The following is a 19,342-nucleotide window of genomic DNA, read 5'->3' as shown; positions in this document are numbered from 1 at the left end:
AGTCACAGCTGACAGACCATGACCAAGGAAGTCTTCTGAGCTGTCAAATGTGGAAAAGCCCTTGAAGAGAACGTTCTATTGTATTACAGGATCGTTACATAATACATACAAGGTAGGAACCCAACATGGGAAACCTCCACATAGGGTCTGCATGTCCCTATCCTCATAATCCTTAAAATAAGATAATCCTTTAATAGTCCCACATTGGGGAAATTTCAGATATAGGTCTATAATACACTACCCTAATGATCCTTAGTTTACTGGGAACATTGTGGATGGATACATTGTATACACGTGATAGAAATACTCTGGATACATTGTATATAAATAAGTAATTGTTATTATAAACAGAACATAGTCACTGCAGGAACTTCAGTAGTGTCAATCATTACAGAATGTGCAAGCCCTCTGCCAAGATGTTCTGCAGTATCTGTGCCCTGAGCTTCTCTCTATAGTTCCTTCTTATCTAATTTTAGCTGGTTTCCCATTCACATGAAGTTTGCATGTCCCCATCCCCATATATAAATAGAATAGCCTCCCCATCCCCATCCAAATCATACATAGGTTACACGGAGCGATGTGGATGGATACATTGTATATATTTATAAATCCTATGGATACATTGTACATGTTACATAAATAAGATACAGTAAAGAAATAACCAAACAGAAGATATGACTGTGGGGGACTACGGAGTGACATCTGTCAATCATTACAGAATGTACAAGCCATCGGCCAAGATGTTCTGCAGCAGCTGAGCTATAGCTCCTCTTACCTAATTTTAGCTGGTTTCGGCTTCACATTGCTTTTCTTTTTCTTCACCCTGGACTCTCTTTTTGGCTTGTGCTCCTCTATGGCTCTGAAGTACCCAGGGGTAGAGGTGGGCTGCACCCTGTCATGTCCAGAGGGGGCTGGAAGTTTGGTTCCCCTGGTTCCTTTAACAGGGGGCTCATCTGTATTCCCCAGGAACAGATACAGGATCAGAAGCCCCCCCAGGCAGAGCAGGCTGGCCAGGAGCTTGCAGTGGATCCTCATGGTTCGGGGTCCTCCTTACAGATCATACTTGGGGAGGGGGGGCTCACCCCTTGGGGATCAGCATTGCATGCAGCATTGTAAGAAGCTTCCACAGGGAGCTCCGGGGCTGCAGGCACCACGTATCCGATTGTCGGGGCAGGGGGAGGGGGGCAGAGGAGACACAGAGGTGGGAGGGATCCTACCGTAATGTGTGGAGCTCAAGCTCCCTCTGCTCCTTCTGACACATTTACACACACTGCTGATCCTGCTCTGACCTGCAGAGGGCGCGCTCCTGGCCTCATAGCACAACCAGATACTTTGTATCCACGCTAAGGGAATACTCTCAGTGATAAGAATTGTCAGGAGTTTCCCATGAACCACCAGTTGTCAGAGGGTCATCCCTATTAGCTGCAGCCATTTTTATTTTTGCATTTTTGTTTTTTTACTCGCCTTCTAAAAGCTACCATTTCTTTTTATACTTCAGAGAGCTTATATTTTGCAGGACAGTTTTTTTTTTCTTTCTTAACAGCATGTTTATGGTGGAAACCCACACAATCACGGAGAGAACATACATACTCTTTGCAAATGTTGTCCTTTGCAGGATTCAAACCCAGGACTCCAGCGCTGCAAGGCTATTGTGCTAACCACTGAGCCATCACGTTGCTTCATTTTTGCAGGGCAAATTATACTTTGCAATGGTAACATTCACTATTCCATGCACCTTCTGAATCCATTTTTTTTTACTTTTATTATTAGACCCCTTGCACCCTATGGGTCCGTTCACCCATACAATATAGTGCAGTATCAATGCATTGCAGTATATTGTAAAATACATTGACTTCTATTACAGGCCGCCTATGGCCCCAATGTTCCTCCTGCCAAATAAAATATACCACTGTTGTAAATGGCACAATTTTGCATCGGGGCCCAAGAACTTCAAGTTATGCTTCTGTGTGAACGGTAACTCATGGATCCTATTGATAACCTCAATATCTGATTTTTGAGGGTCTGACACCTGCGATCGCTTGTGCTGCATTGGTGAATGGGGCTGAGCTTTGCATGGTATTCATCCGAATGCTGAGGTCTCCTCAGACAGCTGATTGGTGGGGTTACCAGAAGCCAGACCTCCACCAATCTGATACCGATCACTCATCCTAAGGGTATGTGATGGCATATCCTAGGATGCTCCTAATAAGAGAAGAAACCCCTGGGCCGGGCGTGCATGGTAAAAGTGAAGAACAAGCACAGCACCCCCTGCTGTCTGCTGAGTCTCACCCTCCTGGTGCTTGGATTGTCTATGCCCACAGGGTACAGGGAGGTGACCTTTGAACTGTGCACAGATTGTTCTATACAGCCATATATAAAGGGCGCAGGAGTGAACTGTAGTTCAGGTGGACCCTCACTCTATTATACACTGCAGGGGCCGAGGTCAGTGAAGAAGTCATAGGAGGAGCAGAGTGGAGTACAGTTACTTCACTGACTGCAACACATCTGGACCAAGAGCAGAAGGCATACAGTATAATATAGCTCAGATACAGGATAGTAGGGAATTACTTCAAAGGATGTGTCGCTAATTTTTTAAATTTATTAAAACCACATAAAATCTATCACTTATGCAATAGTCTGGCATCGACTCACTGAGGTGTAGGGTAAAGTTTTCTAGACATGCTCTGTGCAGGGAAGGGGGAGGAGATAAGCTGTGACATCATCTATTGTAGTGATGTAATGATGGCTCGGTGGTGTTATCTAATTATGTATGTGATATAAATGACTTGACTGCTGCAAAGAAAACGCCTTGAGAATTGGCATAAGTCACTTCATCATTAGGCTTAGTGGCCAGAGTGAAAATTGCAGCATATAATATTCTTAAATGAGACTTTTCACCGTCTCCACATTCCTTCAATAGATGCTGCATCACTTATTCCAGCACAGTTGGGTTTCTTTTTTCTAGTCCCCACCGTTCCTGAGCAATTTGGGTCCTGAAACAGCGTTGATTTCTCAGGAACAACGGGGGCTAGAGAAAAAATTACAACTGTGCAGGAATCAGCGGAGGGGCGGCTATTAGAGGATGTAAAGAGTTGTTGTTTCTGGAGATTGTGATCGGTCTGCTTTTAGAAATGCAGAAGAAAGCAACTTCTACGGTCCCTTGGCTACAAGTTGTGCATGCATGTTATAAATACAACCTCCAGACATGGCTACCATGCAGACTAACCATGCCGCCATATCTTATCCCTGGAGTCATACATGACTAGGTTATCAGTAACCCACGATATCAGTGGTAACCACAGTGACCGTGCACAATGATAGCGCGCCATATACTGCTGAGATATGTATCCGTTATTGCAGGCACGGTGTTATCTATGTCTGGAAGATAAGTACTGGGATGGAAAAGAGAAGATCTGACTCCTGCACACAGCATGGACATGTGCACAGAGTGTGTATGGCAGAACATAGGGGCGCTATGGTTGTATATACTGACCTATAGGCCACCATATTCTCCTGTATACAGCATTGACACAGAGTCTATACAGCAGCACATAGAGTCCCTTTGCTTCTATATACTGACCTATAGGCCATCATATTCTCCTGTAGAAGTAATGGTGGACGTATACATATGTAACATGGCATAGAATAGAACATTCTTTATACAACTACATGATCGAAAAACTCCACGCCACCACACGCCATGTACTATGTATGACAGAGCGGTAGAGAACAGGGCCATACATTTATATAGGTTATGTGTTATATACCTGTCTAATATTGGTAGCGCCCCTGTCTCCCTCTGTTTCCCCATCAGCTGTCATCGGAGACTTGTATATAAATTAAGATGGCCGTACAATTGGTGGCTATTTCTCAAGTCTTCTCATACACATGCATACTTGACTTGGCTGAGCATGCATGTGTTCTGAATCTGGAGATGGTACTATGCTGCTGCCAGACACCCTCGGCGGTGACGTATGTCCTCAGAAAGCAGAAAGGTGCCATTCACATTAGTCAAATAACACGGCATGATATACAGCACACTGACTCCGCCCCCAGACAAACCACAATGTTACCGCCCACTTGACTAGTGCATAAACACTAACAGGACTTATATCTTTGGAATGGCTGAACAGATTTGGATAAACAAAACACCAAAATGCTGAGAGTGACAGCGCCAATTAGATAAGGTATGACATTGGGCTGATCAGACTCTGGTGACAGGTCTCCTTTAAGCCATTGCTTGCTATTCACCGGCTGTACTTGCATGTCCAAGTTTTTTCTCTTGGTCAGATCATTGCGCTGCTTAGGGACCAGAATATTTCATAAGACATGACACACCCATGTGCCTGGCGACTGCGAACGCTCACATGTAGTCATCATCTTCAGCTTAGATTGCAACAGAGTAAACAAAGGCAACGTTGGATAAGTAAAGTCGGCTCATCCCCGGCCCGTGTTGTGTTCTGGATACCATCAGCAAGGAGACTGAAGGACACGTTTCAGAGACCAATGTCAGATCCAAGCCAAAACCAAAGAAACATCCTGTACTTTTTTTTTAGAGGAACAGAGAACAATCACTCCCATTATGTTTGTATCTTATTAAAGCTTTGAGGAACCTTCACTTGTGTATTAGGAATCTGCATATTCAGCAATACAGTGACTATACATGTGACAGTGGATTCATCGCAGCCCTGGGAACAGTATATAGATGCTATCTAAGATGCTTGTATTCTGCTAGAGGGGTTTCTCTTCATGGCTTTGATGGTCTACTTCACCCCAAGGATCCCACCTATTCTGAGAACGAGGTGACACGTTCTTACTGGAAAAGAGGTTGTGCGGCTGCATCATACCCGGATTTTCCTTCGGGAGTGTTTATTTTATGCCAGGAAAGCCATCGCCCTGCGGTGGATGGCCTCACAATCCCCGTCTGTGTCTCAATGGCGGCAATTGGTTATCCTCCCGTTCAACCAGATTATATATAAAGGTCAGGGCTGCCCCCAGAAGTTTGTTAAGGTTTGGGGAGCGTGGTGCGATTCTCCTCTTACCCAGTACTCTGCCCCCTTGATGGGGTGCCTTTGAGTCCTGAGAGGGAGACTTGTTGATGGAGTTGTAGCCCCCTTGTTTTGGGTTTCTATGAGGCTGCCGATGCCAAGGCGCTTCATTCCTGTTTCACTTCTTGTGTGCGAAGTGGTCGGGCCTGGGTTGGGGCGGCGCTGTGGCGGATCTTTGTTTGTTTGGAACCCTTTTCTTTTCCTTAATTTTGTATTTCGTATGCACTCTCCTGATTGTATTGTTTAGGGTGCAAGGGTGATCTCCCTCCATTACAGGGCCGAGCAATCTGTTATATAGCCAAGTGATCCCCGATACACTATTATAGAGTATTAAGGGAGAGTACTTATGGCAGTGGCAGAACTTGAGTCAACAAATTTTGGACCCATTCTCCAGCTTGTTGCTCGGACCTATGAACCCCAGAGGTATTGCATGGGTCTCTAAAGATGTATATTTCATAGCCTGCAGACCATTTAGGTGCTCACAGAAGAGTTAAATCCAGTGAATCCAGTGATCGAAGTCGTTTTCTTTTCCTTTTATCCTCTTTTCGGCCCAGACCGTCGAGGCAGCTTCTTCCAGCCACGGCTCACCTCTGCAGACATCTTCAGCACTTCACTTTTTCTTGCAACCTCGACTCAACCTCAATCTACCTTCCATCTCTAAAAACAAAAACTTCGCTTCTATAGTATCCCATATTACAAACAAATTCACCTAACCCTGTTCACACGATGTCAGGGTGATACAATGATGAGATTGTGCTGCCTGATCAGGTTCCTATAGTCTCCTTAGCACCCTTTGCGCAGATACAGGCTGGTCACTTGTGGGTCCCCTTGCTCTTCAGGCCTGTTATGTCATTGTATATGGGATGCAGAGGTAGCATTCGTTACTGCGCCCTTATGCCAAAGGGAACCTAAAGGCCCCTCTGCCCATAAGACTACACCACCGTTACCAATGGCAGGTGGGGAGCCCTGTTACAAGTTTTGTATTGGGACCCAGGAGCATGCAGATAAACCTGTGCTCACATACAAATGCACCCATACTTCCAGCACCAGGGACATAGACAAGAGGTAGCCCCATAGCAAAGCTAGAACTAGGGTCAACATCTAGTACTGGGTGACACCGCAAAACCTGGTTGGGGTAATTGATATTCGGTAAGCTAATCTTCATTCCATGATCCTTGGGTGCAGCGTGCACAAATGTTTTTCCTAACCCTGTACACACTATGGAGACAGGATCTCTGTGCAGATTTCTTACTACCCTCTAAATGTGGCATGGACTGGTCCCCTGATTTTGAGGGGCTCCGTGGTTGCTACATGGGTTTCCTCTATGACGTATAATCTATTACTCATGACATACCATATATCAGTTACCCATAAAACAATAGTATGCTGTGTTACATCACCTGACCAGTAGAGGGTGCTGTTCTTTTCCTGTCTATCTAGGGTAAATAAATGTGACTACGTTGTTCTTCCAGTCAAATATCCATCCAAGTTTATTCCATTCTTATTTCTTTCAGTGATTGCCTGATGACAACCAACATGGCCATGACTGCATGTACAATAGTTATCACCCAGCTTTCCCATGCTTCTCAACAGGAACTGAACGTAGCTACGCACCGATGGCAAATATTGTTAGTTATACATAAGGCAGCAGAGGATTGATGGGTATGTTCACATGTGTTGGAAATGTTTCCAATTTTCTGCATGGATTTATATCTGGAAAATCTGCCAGTAAATAGGATGAGATTTAAAAAAAATAAAAATACACTTGCTATAGAAAAAATTTCCACGGGCAGATTGTCCTGTGGCGCAGACAATACTTCAGTGCAGACTGTGATGGGTTTGCGGCTACTACACATAAGGCATTTATTATTTCAGCTATGCAGAGGCCTTAGGGTACTATTACCCAGAGATCTTGTATGAACAGGCCACGTCCTGGTAGTCAGTGAGAATGCCGAGGATATATTACTGCTGTGACACATTGTTCATGTGACATATTTACATCTAACATGATCATCCTCCTTTATATGACACCCAAACCAATAACGTTGCAGCGTAAGGGACTTTAATAGGAGCTTTGTGGCCACAGACAGATGAAGCAATGCAAAAATAATCATCTTTTTATGGATATGCAAATTAAATCAGTTTGCAAGTGCACTGGGGGCGGGACTGACTTGCCAGATTTACCAACAGACAACTGCAAGTACATTGACCCTGCCCTGGAATTTCAGCCCCTTTAAGAGCTCCAACGATCCTCATCGGGATACCGTCTTATGAGCATAATATAGGTGAGGGCGGGTTCACACCAGCGCCCGCTCTCCGCTTTGCAGGTTTCCGTCTTCTGCCCGAGAAACTGGACAGGAGACGGAAAGTGGCAGTCAGTTCTCAAACCCATTCATTTGAATGGGTTTGCAAAGTAACCGCCTGTGAGCGTCTTCTGCTTCTCCGCGGCGAAACCGTTTTTTCTAACTGGACATAAAGTCGGACAAGCAGGACTTTGTGTCCGGTTAAAAAAACTCGGTTTCGCCGGGGAGACCATAAGATGCTCACGGGCGAACACTGCCTGCCAGATTTCCGTCTCCTGTCCAGTCTCTCGGGCAGAAGAAGGAAACCTGTAAAGCGGAGATCAGGCGCAGTTTTGAATCTGCCCTTATCCCCAATTAAACTTAATAAGGCCGAAGCCCCATGGGTCGGAAATGCCGCGATTTGCGCCACAGGAAAAATCACGGCGTGATACAGTACTTGCAAAGTGGATGAGACTCATGCGAATCCCATCCCCACTTTGCGGAAAAAAATTGCAGCGCGGACATGCTGTGATTTCCAAAATCGTTGTGGTTTTGAAATTCACAGCATGTCAATTATATCTACGGAAACGCCGGCAGCTTTCCCATAGATATAAAGGTAAGAGAAAGTCTGCGGAGAAAAACTCCATGAACGTTCTCTTCAAAGCGGTGTGGGAAGAACCGCAATGTGTTCACGCGCAGTTCTTCCCGAAGCGCTTTAGCGATGCGTTTCCGGCCCGTGGGGCCTTAGCCTAAGACTTCCGGCACTCTCATTCTGAGGATTAATAAGGTTCCTGTTGCATTCCCAATGATCAAAGTTTTCGGGTTATCTAGTCATAAAAAGTTTTGGGGAAACTGGATCCCCCAGACGTGTCACTATGATATGACAAAAGTTTCTAAAATTATAGGCAGGGTGCCAGCATAAGTACCAACCATAAGCCCTCCTTACATCAGTGACCCCATATCTGCCAACCACAGCAACCATAGTGCCTCCATAACATTACTAACTACAGTGCCCCAATAAGTGCCAGCAACGGGAGGCCCCTTTATATGACAAACACATCACAAAAAAATATATGACCTTGCAACCATTCATAAAACCTGATCTAAAACAATATCACCTGGAATGAGGCCTCGCTTGGCGCGTACGTGAACTGTGAAACCTGAAACACGCTCATAAAGTGCAAACGATAAAACCAGCACGCGGGATCGAGAAGGCCTCTTTGGCTTTAAAAGAGAAATATGAATCCCAGAAACATCTGGATTGCTTCGAGGACCTGACCAAGGGTTGCGCAGCTCAAACGATTTCACAAGCTGCGCGGTGGCGGTGCAGCTGTCGCTGACTAAATCGCATCTTTGAGCTGATCAGAGGAGACCGGTGCGCGCTCGCTCACCATCTGACTATTTACATACGAGGACGAGATATTTATATTTATTTTCCTCTCTGGAAATCCGACCGTTCTGAATCTTTTTTTATTACAGGCCCAAAGTGAAGCCTGCTCTAAATTACTCCCGGAAAGTATCGTCTGACAGAAATATGGCTGCTCTGCGTTGCTAGTCTACAGTAACCTGGAGTGAACCGTAGCTGCAGCTCGACATTTGGCTCTTAAGTGGATTTAATACCGTAGAGGGGGCTTCTTTTTTTTTTTTTGGGGGGGGGGGGGGACGTGAAATTAATCTTGGAAATATCAAATCACAGAATATAAAGTCACAAAGGCAGTTAAGATGCGGGATTACATCCCATGCTCAATGTGAACCTTTATCCTCTTTCAATAAGTTGTCTTTATTACATATGGACCGTATTAGTGATGGCGGAATGGCACGGCTGAGGGATTAAAGGGGAAGTATTGTGTTTTATGAAAAGAAAATAAAGATTTTTTTTTTTTTGCTGAGTAATGCAAGAGTAATCTCCCCGCTCGGGCGAGGGTTCCTTTGAAATGTATTATTAAAAACATAACTTTCATCACCTGCTAAATAAAATAAAAAAAAAAAAAATCATGTTTTTATGGTTAACCCCATCACATCAGAGGTTTACAGCTGAATCGAGTATTGGCATTCAGAGGCTGCTGTTAATAAAAACATGCAAGACGTAAGGCCGGGGCCCCACGTGGCGTAAATAACGTGGTTTGTCTGTGGCGGAAACGCTGTGGAAAAAAATGTGGCGTTTTACAGTCCCTGGATAGTGGATGGCGTTGTAGCGAATCCCATCCCCACTGCCGTAAAATATGTGCAGTGGACATGCTGTGATTTCCAAAAACAACGCAGTTTTGGAAATCGCAGTGTGTCAATTATACGTATGGAAATGCTGGCAGTTTCCCTATAGGTATAATGGAAGGAGGGCGTCCACGGAGGAAACCTAACATGAACCCTAAGGGGGCGTTCACACGGAGTAAAGTGGTGCTGAGTCTGCCACGATGACTGGCGGCAGAATCAGCGCTGATAAAAAGACTCCATTGACTTCAATGGGTTCCGTTTTCTGCGCAGAACACATTGAAATCAATGGGAGGCTTTTTAACCCATTGATTTAAAGAGGACCTTTCACCATATCCGGGCACAGGCAGTGTTATATACTGCCGGAAAGCTGACAGTGCGCTGAATTCAGCGCACTGTCGGCTTTCCCGATCTGTACCCGGTGTAAAGAGCTTACGGTCCGGTACCGTAGCTCTTCTATGGTCAGAAGGGCGTTTCTGACAGTTAGCCAGAGATGTCCTTCTGCCTCGTGGCGCCAATCGCGCTGTACTGTGGAGCGGGGAGGAACGCCCCCTCCCTCTGCTCGCAGTACTTGTCCATAGACGAGCATTATCAGGGAGGGAGGGAGCGTTCCTCCCGGCTCCACAGCACAGCGTGATAGGCGCCACGAGGCAGAAGGACGTCTCTGGCTAACTGTCAGAAACGCCCTTCTGACCATAGAAGAGCTACGGTACCGGACCGTAAGCTCTTCACACTGGGCACAGATCGGGAAAGCCGACAGTGCGCTGAATTCAGCGCACTGTCAGCTTTCCGGCAGTATATAACACTGCCTGTGCCCGGATATGGTGAAAGGTCCTCTTTAAATCTGCTCCGCACGGAAAATGGAACCCATTGAAGTCAATGGGAGTGTTTTTATCAGCGCTGATTCTGCCGCGAGTTATCGTGGCAGAATCAGCGCCACTTTACTTCGTGTGAATACCCCCTTACCTGCCCAATATGGTGCATTACTAGCTATGTTTCCCCAATAAGGGACAGTTGGAGGCCCACCTTACATTACCAGCCACAATATATACCAAATAACGCCAGTGTCCCCAGCAGGCGACAATGCCCCCCATAGCAAAACAAGCCAAAGTACCCCCCGTAACATCACTCGCTATGGTTCCCATATAAGAGGCACCTTACATTATCAGCCGCAATGACCCCCATGCTTGCCATCCTTTTTTTTCCCTCCTACTACAGGGTGGGCCATAAGTATGGATACACCCGGATAAAATGGAAATGGTTGCTAATATCACCTGTTTATGGCATATTAGTGCATGGGAGGGGGGAAACATTTGAGGCTGGGTTACGCCCATGGCGGCCATCTGCAAAGCCGCCATTTTGGATTCAACTTTACTTTTTTTTTCGATGGGAAGGGGGTCAAATGTTGCACAGGACTACAACCGAGGTCACAAGGCAACACAAGAGTTGTGGCCACAATCACCGTTTAGCCCTAGCCTAAAGATGTATGCAAATTTTGGTCATTTGATTTTTTTGCAACTTTTGTCACCCGATACGTTACCATGTCGCCCAAACTGGTGCAAGGCATGGTCAGGACAGGCGCTCTGCCTCTGTGGGACAGCATGAACGTTTTGGTTCACTGACATGAAGCAGAGGTCTTGAAAACTGATTAATAATGAATACAATAATTGGAATATTGAGGGTCGTGATACAGTAAGAACGTGTGGGATAAGTTAATCATCTACAAGAAGAGTGGCTGGCAACCTGTGATCCTTCACTTGTTGCCAGACTACACCTCCCAGCAGGCCCTGACCACAGCTTGCACCTATGATATCCTCCTTTATTTCCTATATATATATATACACACATATATATATATATATATATATATATATATATATATATATATATATATATATATATATATATATATATATATATATATATGCTGTGACTAGAGTGCGCAGACTCATTATGTTGCTAAGACAACTCGGACGCTTGGTTGTCACTCTCAATTTGCCACGCTTTCCCTCCCGCCAATCACAAGATGTCCGAACGCCCCGCCCTACAACCGCTGTCAGCAGCCAATCCCCGCCCGTATGTTTCCAAACTAGTCTTTCATTGGCTAGAGGGCGGGGGCTCGTTGGGCCATTCGTCCAATCGCTGATCTACTTTTGGTCTCGTTTTGTAACACGTGGAGACCCGGAAGTAGGAATCTCCGGCGCGCGCGTGTGTTGTGTGCTGCACAGGTGAGCGGTGTTAGTGTCCGGTGCTGTCATCTGCATGTGTTATGGGCTATTTAGCTGGCTGGCAGTGCTCTAGGTTAGGTTTTTGCTGGTCCTGGACAGCTGTAGACCTATAGCTTAGCTTTCTGTATATGCTGGGACTTGTAGTCTCCCATAGTTAGTGATCTGTAGGTTGTAGACTCCTGCAGAACAAGTTACTTGTGTGAGATAGTGTTGGGTGACCTGGAGTGGAACCACAAGTCTCACCATGATCGGTAACTTCTGTTCACTGCTACTACTGCTGGTCTACCCTGTGATATTACATATGTGTGACGAGTACCATATATTGGGAGTGCCCCCCACTCCTATCCGGGTGGTCCTAGTGTTCTCTGCCAGCGGTGGACATGTATCAGGTTGTGTCCTACAGCTTCATGTGCGAATCCTGAAACATTTTACAAAGCAATGGTGCTCATGCTATCCTTTATTTTCTGTCCAAATGAATGAGACTGCTACAGCCTGATCGATCTTATAAGTCAATGGGATCTGATGGACCTCTCCGATCTCTTGTATCACAGATCTGTTGCTGATATGTGGCTCCAGATGAAATCTGATGTGATCAGAGCCTTGCCTGGCCACTATTTTTGGCCTGGGCTCATCCATAAACATTTGACTTAAAAGAGGCGCTTTGGTCGGGTACATAAGGTGCTGGATAACCAAAGTAGCTGACAGATTCCAAGCCGACCTGTCAGTGTAATAGAGAACTATTCTTTTGGTGGTAATATATAGGTAAAGCTAATTCTGTTCATCAATTTAACATTGATGGGATTTATTCTGGTTTGAAAAAATCGGCATACGTCCAGGTCCGAGCCTAGTTAGATCAGGACTTCTTGCTCCATAGTGATCTGTGGTACTAGATGTTCTTGCACATACATGATGGATCAGTAGCATCGTGGGCAAGCAGAGAAACTCCGTCTCCTGTCTAGGTGTGAAATGTGGCCATGTACAGACTGGACTTTCCAGTCCTGATTACCCTGTGTGCAGGGGTCCTGAATGGGCTTTGGAACTCAAGTGAGTGCTGCTGCTTCTGCATTATTGTAGCATCAGCTCCTCCAGTCATATAGCTCATCCCATTTAGGAGGGTAAGATTAATCCTCAATACCAGGTACCGCGTCTGTACATTGTATACAGTGCCTGCTATATAGCAAAGGAATCCCTTCAATCAGCTGATTGGCTGGGGTGTGAGGTTAGGATAGGGTAGGTCATCAATATAAAAAACTTTGACTAACTTTTTTGGGGTGCCCCACAACAACATTGAATACCCTGTCTGCAGGATTGTTGGTGAGTCTCTGGTTGCTGAAGTTCCTGCCTATTATGAGAATGGGGCCCCTATGTTCCTTTATTGAATTGAGTTTTGATTACACATGCATGTTACCACTCTAGTCCGTGCGGGACTAGCGACGATAGTGGAGTATAGCTCTTGGCCTATATTCTTTGAATGGAGTGGTAGCACTTGTGTATCTACCACTTTATTCAAGCAGAGGACTTGGTGAGGATCCAAGTGGTGAGACCCTGAGTGATCCCTTATTTTGTGCCTTTAATGAAACTGGAATTGTCTCGTAGGTGAGGGTCCCATCTATAAAGGGAAAAAGGGGAACCCTGGTCCTTATTCATCAGGTGAAGTAGCTGCTACATCCATTTGGAAGATGAATGACTTCCTATGGGAAGATGTGGTGTGCATGGCCATCTCTATGTGCTGGCATCTACCTTAGGGGAACACTCCACTTTTTTATTTTTAATAAGTGGGGGGTCCCAGAAACTTCCCTATCCCTCTGAAGTTAATGAATATGAGTAGTAACGCCTCTGTTCTGTTCTCTTTCAGAGACGTTCACAATGATCACTCCGGCCTTCAACATCACTCAAGATTCTGACTTTCTCGTCATAACCATCAACGTTCCCTACGCCCGGGTGTCCGAGTTTGATATCTACATTGATGGATACGACTTCAAGTTCTACGCCAAACCTTACTTTCTCAGGTGACTTAGAAAGCAAATTATGCTAATTCCTTAGGATGGTGATGAGGAAATCTGCGATAAATATGCATCCATATGGTTGTCCATAGAAGTCAATGGGATGAATTGCGGCAACATGGTGGCTCAGTGGTTAGCACTGCAGCCTTTCAGCACTGGAGTCCTGGGTTCAAATCCTGCCAGGAACAACATTTGCAAGGAGTTCGTATGTTCTCCCTGTGTTTGCATGGATTTTCTCCCATTCTACAAAGACATACAGATAGGAGGAAAAAGTCAATGGGATGAATTTCATGCCTGTTCTCTCTTTGTATAGTCTTGAATATTGGGCATCCGGTTTTGATCTGTATTTTCATGAGTTGTGTGAATTTTGAGCACCACTGTGAGATCTCTCCTTTTGGGCCATCACCATTCCCTCTTGTTGACGCAGACATGTCAGTCTATTGTGAAGGATATTGCACCATAAAAGGCCCATGGAGATGCAGTGATGTAATGGGTTTCCATAGCCTCAGACAGGGGTCTTTCCTCTAGTTAAGCTCGTAACGCTCCATCATTATGGTGTGCTCACCTTGTGCTATGTATGGTCTCATTGACGGCACTACTTCATGATTGTCTTCCGTTTTTAGATTAAGCCTGCCAGAAAAGATAGTTGAAGATGGACGACAGAAAGCCACGTACAATGCGGATGATGGTAAGAGTGTATCATGTGTTTTATATACCGCCTTGCACATGTGGCTGCTTATCCCTCTCATGCAGAGAGTGGCCTCACTTAGGCTGAAGCCCCACGTTGCGGAAACGCAGCTTATTTTATTGCGTTTTTTTGAGCCAAAGTCAGGAGTGAATTGAACAGAAGGCAGAAATATAAGCGATTCCTATATATTTCCCCTCCCCTCTGTAGCCATTCATGGCTTTGGCTCAAAAAATCGCAGCGAAATCTGCAACGAAAAGAGCTGCATTTCTGCAACATGGCCTTAGCCTTAAAGGGATTTTCTGGTCCTGGATGTGTTGGATACTTTTGATCTATGCTCAGATAGATGGGGGTCTGACATCCAGACCCAGTAATGATCAGCTGTTCAAGGCAGACATTGGATGCTGGATCAGTACAGTGTATGGAGCTGGGAGTAGAAGTCTCTGAGCTCTGTGTAGTGACTGTGCCACTGTAATGCAGCTCAGCTATTAACATAAGCAGTCACAGCGCTGTAGTACTCTGACTTGGCCATCACAAAGTATATGGCGCTAACTGCCTCCGGCTCCGTACCCTTTACAGATCAGGCGGCCTCAGCATCTGATTAGTGGAAGTGGCGATTGTTGAATCACCATTGATCAGCTATTGACGGCCTCTTAAGGATTAGACCTTCACTATCGACTCTTGGGCAACCCCTTGATAGTAAATAGTAGATATGACACTATATACACACTGTAGTAGAACTAATCCGCTGCAATCCCTCCCTAAGTGTCTCCAGTCTTCGTTTGCAAAGCAAGACAATCGCTCCATTGTCTTTCTATACAGTTAACCTCTTGTACACCATACTTCTTTCTCCTCAGGTATTTTTACTGTCCAAGTGCCTAAAGAGACCCCTGGACAGCAGTTTGAGGGCCTGGATCTTCTGACCTCCCTCTTGGCGCCTAAGGGAACAAGGACTTGTAAACCCCTGATTGAAGAGATAGGTAAGTACTTTGCTATAGTCCTATATGACGGTATTATTTATGGAGCTGTCTGTTGGTCATATCTATATAAACTTCATTCTGCTATCAAAACCCATTATACAGAGATAAGCGGCGCCATTTAATTCTCTGCTATCTCTCTGAAAATCGGTTTGTCGCTGATCAGCAATTTGCAGGATTTTTTTATTTTTTTTTTTCCCTGTACCAGCCTCACAGACTGGCCTGTAGTGTTGAGGTCTTTTAGCAGATGTGCATGTATTATACGGTAAAGTGACCCAGATGCTGCAAAGATGCAACATAAAACCCATATCAGCTGCTGCAAACCTTCTTTATGAAAAATAAGTCATTTCATATTAAGTAATCTATGGTGAATGTGAATTCAGGTGGTGCTGGGATTTCCTGCTGTGAGAGGGGCAGACAGATCGGCTGAGCATGTATGATGCAACATTATGGATGGATGGGTGATATCTTTTTATGCAATGAAATAAAAAATGGAGTACAAATCTTCTGTGATGTATCGTCTGTTTCCTTCTGTCTACCTCTCCTTTCCCAGCCAAGTTGTGTATATATTGCAGGTGATCGCACTGGGACTTTCAGTGGCCCCCAAGGGTCATATACGGTTTGATATTTTCCAGTTCATGAATTTTACGGATAAACAATATCATTCAAAGCCATGGATCAATATTCTCTGCCCTGCTCGCTGCAGTTTTCTGCCCACAGATCTCAGATAATCCCGGAGGGGGAATCGTATCCCGCAGGAGTAATGCAGGTGCACGGAGCAGTCGCGCTGCTGCAGAGTCACAGTCGTCTGCGCGCTGATATCTGGCCCTAGGGAAGGTTAAGGATGGAGACAGCTATTGACTGCAAACTGGCATTAAGCCCCAGGGAAATACACAATGAAGCGCGCCTTACCCGCACGTAGGACGGAAGGATGTGTGCGTCTAAAGCAACGTATTAATTGTGCTGCTTAACTGGGGAAGTGGATTCCACCTCTGGGAGATTCTTATGGTTGTTGATTTTGCAGCACCAGCAGAGAAAAATAAAGTATAGCAATCGGTTAAGAATAAGCGGCGCTCCAGAGACTAGTCTGCCTGTGCCGGCGCTCTGTTTTATGGAGGTGGTAGGACGGATATGGACGGTCCCACTGCATGGTGAGATAATAGGATCACCACTGTGGGCATTACGTTTCCTGTAGTGATTGCAACACTGCCACCAAGTGATAGAGGAGGGGTATTGCAGGTTGCTTTTTGGTAAATTGCACTGAAATACAATTAAAAATGGCAGGGTGCACGTTCCCATGTTTATCTCTTCCATTATGCTTCAGGATGGGGCACAGGTTTACTGTGTTATGAACCCAGGAGGATCTCTATCTTGTGCTCCTTGATGCCCCCTGCTGTTTAGGCCAATTCAGCGCTAGCCTAATGCAGGTGGATTTGTGCAACCCTATTAGGACCGCAAGCCCACAGATCTGTCTCTGTAAGCTGAGCCATAATATAGACCCCTCTATGCTGTCCATATATGTAAGTGGAGTGTATGGACAGGGGTTGACCGTGGACATTAATCCTATCTGTTAAAGGCGTTATCTAGGGGATGTTTAACCACATACGTCCTCGAGGAGTTGAACTTCTGGTTTCTTGGCTGGTTCTATCTTTGAGTCACGTGATCAGAGCAGAACCCCGGTCAATCCACCTCTTCACCCGTGTACCTGTACTATGGCGACTGGCTTTACTATTCTAATTGATCCCCATAATACAGGTAATAGCAGTGAACACAGGAAAGAAGGCAGTGATTTAGGTGCTGGTTCTAGTCGCAGGACCCCGGGTCGGAGTTGGCCTAGAAACCTGAGATTCAACCCAAACCATGGAGGTGGTAAGAGGTTAAACAGTCCCTAGATAACCCCTTTAGAAGAGCCTTTTGACCGTAAACTGTTCAGATTCCCCCATGCGGGGAGACCCAGCGATCAGCAGAAGGGAAACCATCAGCAAGTGTTCTCTTTCCCTACAGCGACGTCACAGGTGAAATGAAGTATTACACCGTGTCCTTCCACATCAGTGGGATACCATAGAGGACAAGTCCTCCAGAGCAAGATCACTCTGTTGCTGTTCTCTGGATAATTGACCCCCTGTATTAACCCAGAATTGCCTAATAGGGTGTATGGAAATAGGTTTTCTAAATTGGGGCAACCCAGAAAAGCAGAGAACCAGTGCTGCAGGTCTTATTATCTGAATTCTCTTTGTGACCCAGGCCCTCTGGGTACTGGTATCATGTTTAATATGGATGCAATGACTGTGTAATGCCCACAACATATGACCTGCACGTTGCAAATGACCTTTCCCTTTTCTTTTTTTTTTTTGCATTAAGGTTCTGCCAATGAAGATCCTGAAGATGATGAAGAGGAGTTTGATTGGCAGATAGAGCAGACGCCCTATGAAGAACCCTCCTGCGATGCCCTTAACTCTCCTTGCAGCTATGGATTTGGGAATCTGCGTTCCGGGGTGTTCAGGAGGCTTCAGGTATGGGGGCATGGACGGTAATGGCCCAGAATACAGTGGTGTATAGATGGCAGGCAGTGTGATGCCAGTCTGTGTTCCCACACCTCGCTTATTGCCTGTCTTACTAATTGCTGGTTAATTGCTGATTTCTATCTCCTGGCGTAGTCGGCCGCCTCTCGGGGAGGATCCGGCACTAGCTATCAATCTAGAAGCCTGGGAGTATTTAGTCATGCAGCACCTAAACCCGCATAGTCATCTGCTCCTGGCTCCATGTACTGTATAGTACGGGGGCTGGATGAACCCCCAAAGGGTGATGTGCTGTATATAGTGACTGTAATGTTCTCTATAATGTGCTAGTGAGCGGTCGCACAGGATGATGTTCTTCTCCCATATCTTTCATCCCTCTAATCCTTTGTGTTCGGCCCCGGTGATACGCCGCTCTCTGCTCTTTCAGGAGGAACTGAATGATGTTATTGACTTACGAGATCCAGACGTCACCCCGGCCTCGGAGCGCACGCAGAGGCGTCTGGCAGCTGAAAAGGCCAAGTTTGACCCCGATCATTACCTGTAAGTGGCTTTTAATGTCTGCGAGGCTGCACAGTCCCCTGTAGGATTGACGTGACTTTGTGGCCGTCTCTGCATTTGATCCTCTAAGCGCCTCGTTTTTATCCCCTTTTATTTTCTGTATACTGTCTTGTGATGGATTTCTTCTTAAGCCTGAAGAATATTCTGTATCTGATCATCTCTAGAACATGTATTGTATTGTATTCTATGATGCTCTGACCCTTACCCTGTACAAGACTGCCCCCTGGTGTTGTGGAAGAGTTACCCCACTGATCAACCATGACAGAGGTGACATGAATAGCAAGGATTATCAGATGATAACACTGCCTGTGGAGATGGGGTATATAAGGCTACGTCGCAATGTACATCCAAAATCGCCCGGCTGAGGGGGCAACACGGTGGCTCGGTGGTTAGCACTGCAACCTTGCAGCGTTGGAGTCCTGGGTTCGAATCCTGCCAGGGACAACATCTGCAAGGAGTTTGTATGTTCTCCCCGTGTTTGTGTGGTTTTCCTCCAATCCCTATATGGGGCTCACAATCTACATTAAAGAAAAAAAAAAAATCGCCGGACGAAAAAGTCCTGCAACTTTTATTTTTCGGTGGTTTGGGTTTTAAAGAACGGACGCCTGACAGATCCCTTTATAATTAATGGGGTCCTTCAGGCTTTGTTTGCGACTGCTTTTGTAGTGGTCCACCTGTCCGTTGTTCTTATCCTCCGAAGGAACAATGGGAAGGTGGATGCTAGTGTGAACCTGCCTTCAGTCAGTGGAAGCAGAAGGGTCTGTGGACGGACACATGGGTTACTAAAATAGTGGAGCGGTCGGACCGCCCGGACTGTACCGCTTGCTCACACAC

At 45.7% G+C, this 19,342-nt stretch overlaps 2 protein-coding genes across 2 annotated transcripts in view; one reads left to right on the top strand and one right to left on the bottom strand.

Annotated features, from left to right (window-relative positions):
* The window catches only part of GXYLT2 (glucoside xylosyltransferase 2), a 31,750-nt gene extending 30,588 nt beyond the window's left edge, over positions 1 to 1,162 (bottom strand). The window contains exon 1 of the mRNA XM_075287530.1: positions 776 to 1,162. Coding sequence (XP_075143631.1) covers positions 776 to 1,035 — 260 coding nt within the window. The 5' untranslated portion in view covers positions 1,036 to 1,162. The remainder of the gene's footprint in view (positions 1 to 775) is intronic.
* Positions 1,163 to 11,720: 10,558 nt separating this feature from the next.
* The window catches only part of SHQ1 (SHQ1, H/ACA ribonucleoprotein assembly factor), a 39,833-nt gene continuing 32,211 nt past the window's right edge, over positions 11,721 to 19,342 (top strand). Inside the window, exons 1-6 of the mRNA XM_075287510.1 lie at positions 11,721 to 11,766; positions 13,622 to 13,775; positions 14,393 to 14,457; positions 15,312 to 15,434; positions 17,793 to 17,944; positions 18,378 to 18,490. Coding sequence (XP_075143611.1) covers positions 13,633 to 13,775; positions 14,393 to 14,457; positions 15,312 to 15,434; positions 17,793 to 17,944; positions 18,378 to 18,490 — 596 coding nt within the window. The 5' untranslated portion in view covers positions 11,721 to 11,766; positions 13,622 to 13,632. The remainder of the gene's footprint in view (positions 11,767 to 13,621; positions 13,776 to 14,392; positions 14,458 to 15,311; positions 15,435 to 17,792; positions 17,945 to 18,377; positions 18,491 to 19,342) is intronic.

This window comes from Leptodactylus fuscus, chromosome 9, assembly GCF_031893055.1.
Source record: "Leptodactylus fuscus isolate aLepFus1 chromosome 9, aLepFus1.hap2, whole genome shotgun sequence".
In the NCBI taxonomy this organism is placed as follows: domain Eukaryota; kingdom Metazoa; phylum Chordata; class Amphibia; order Anura; family Leptodactylidae; genus Leptodactylus; species Leptodactylus fuscus.
Note: the sequence above shows the minus strand (reverse complement) of the source record. Positions and strands in the feature narration are given on the sequence as shown.